The sequence below is a fragment of the Canis lupus genome, chromosome 38 (assembly GCF_003254725.2).
Source record: "Canis lupus dingo isolate Sandy chromosome 38, ASM325472v2, whole genome shotgun sequence".
Taxonomy (NCBI): Eukaryota; Metazoa; Chordata; class Mammalia; order Carnivora; family Canidae; genus Canis; species Canis lupus.
The window spans coordinates 23,080,265-23,082,087 of NC_064280.1; the positions used below are offsets into that span (position 1 = coordinate 23,080,265).

Sequence of the window (1,823 nt, forward strand, 5' to 3'; positions counted from 1 at the left end):
ACACCCTGGGCTGAAGGCGGCGCTAAACTGCTGAGCCACCCAGAGATCCCCACTGATATGATTTCTTAAAAATGAGGCCCATCCTCCCTGACCTTTCAGGTTCCCAGATGAAAATGCCTGGATGAAACCTTGGAATATATGGGAACAAAGATTAAGATTTGTTATGGTGGGGGTGCAGAAGTCCGACGGGCATACCCCACAGCAGGAGGGACTGCACAGGACACACTTGTAAGGTGGGAGGCAGTGAAGGTGCGTGTCGCTCAGGGGTAGAGATCCCCAACAGACACGATCAGCGTATTAGATGTTTCTTCCCACAGCTCTGCAGAGGGCGTCTTTGACCTCCTTGTTCCTTAGGCTGTAGACAACAGGGTTGAGCAGGGGCGTGATGATGGTATAAGTCACCGAGAGGAGGAGGTCTTGTTCTATGGAGTTCTCCGACTTGGGCTTGAGGTAGGCGATGGAGGCGCAGCCATAGTGGACGATGACCACGGTGAGGTGGGAGGCGCAGGTGGCAAAGGCCTTCTTCCGGCCCTGGGCAGAGCGGATCCTGAGGATGGTGGAGATGATGAGGACGTAGGAGACGAAGACCAGCCCCACGGGGACCAGGATCACAAATGAACTGACGACAAAATTGATGATCTCATTGACGGTGGTATCAATACAGGAGAGTTTTAGGACCGGGAGGATGTCACAGAAGAAATGTCCAATCACTCTGTGACAGAAGGGTAAGGTAAATATGGAGGTCACCTGGACAACTGCCATGGCAAGGCCGATGCCAGAGGCTCCACACATCAGCTGGACACACACCCTCTTGCTCATGACGACCGTGTACCGCAGGGGGTCGCAGATGGCCACGTAGCGGTCGTAGCCCATGGCCGTGAGCAGGAAGCAGTTGTTGATGGCCAAGGCGATGAAGAAGAACATCTGGGTGGCACAGCTCGCTGAGGAGATGGGCTGGTTCTGGGCTAGGAGACCAGACAGCATCCGTGGAATGGTGACCAGTGTGTACGCGGTCTCCGAACCAGCCAGCACGCTCAGGAAGACGTACATGGGCGTGTGCAGGTGGCGGTCCGTGCAGACGACGGTCACAATGATGGCATTGCCAGCCAGGGTGAAGGTGTACAGGATGAGGAAAACCACAAACAGGATGGTCTGATGTTCACGAAATCTGGAGAATCCCAGGAAAACAAACTGGGTCACCTCTGTGAGGTTGTGTCCCTGCATTCTTCAGTTTCCGTGTCTGAAAACAAGGCAGGGAGTCAGCATGGAGCAGTTGACACCCCGACCTGGACTCGAGCAGGGCTGGAGGGATGCAGGGACCCACCCACGCTCTGCGGTCCTGCTGGATGGTCGGGGTGCTGGCGCAGGTCATGGGCCGGCTTCTCCCCGCCCCCTTCCTCACTCCGGGATCGGCTTCCCTTAAGCCTCTGGCTCTGGGGTCCCTGTAAGGGGAGACTACCACAGGGATCTTCCCAGAGTAGCGTCACGAAGGCTATTTTTGTAGGGTGTGGGTGTGAGGATTTTTCCTCTAAGGATGGTGCCCAAGACCCTGACCCCGTGGTGCCCCAGCCTTGTCTGGGTCTCTTCTGGGGGAAAGATGAGCAGCTGGGACAAGGAAACTCAGGGAGTCGGGCTTTACTGGGCTGCTTGGTAGAGGGTGGCTGTGAGCCAGGAAAGACCTAGAGCCGCGTCGGGTGAATTAACCTCAGAGCCGGGATCTTTGGGAACGTTTAATGGGTGTGAAGCTGAGGCTCTGGGCTCGGCCAGGATGTTTGGCCAAGTGTTGGCAACTGCTGTGTTGTAAAAGTGCTAAGAGGGACGTG

The 1,823-nt window shown here is 56.1% G+C and overlaps 1 protein-coding gene across 1 annotated transcript; it reads right to left on the reverse strand.

Moving 5' to 3' along the window:
* Positions 1-241: 241 nt before the first annotated feature.
* LOC112642960 (putative olfactory receptor 10J6) lies at positions 242-1,251 on the reverse strand. The gene has a single exon (XM_025420714.3). It carries the CDS (start codon positions 1,222-1,224, stop codon positions 298-300), a length of 927 nt encoding a protein of 308 aa, XP_025276499.1. The 5' UTR covers positions 1,225-1,251; the 3' UTR covers positions 242-297.
* Between the last annotated feature and the right edge of the window lie 572 nt (positions 1,252-1,823).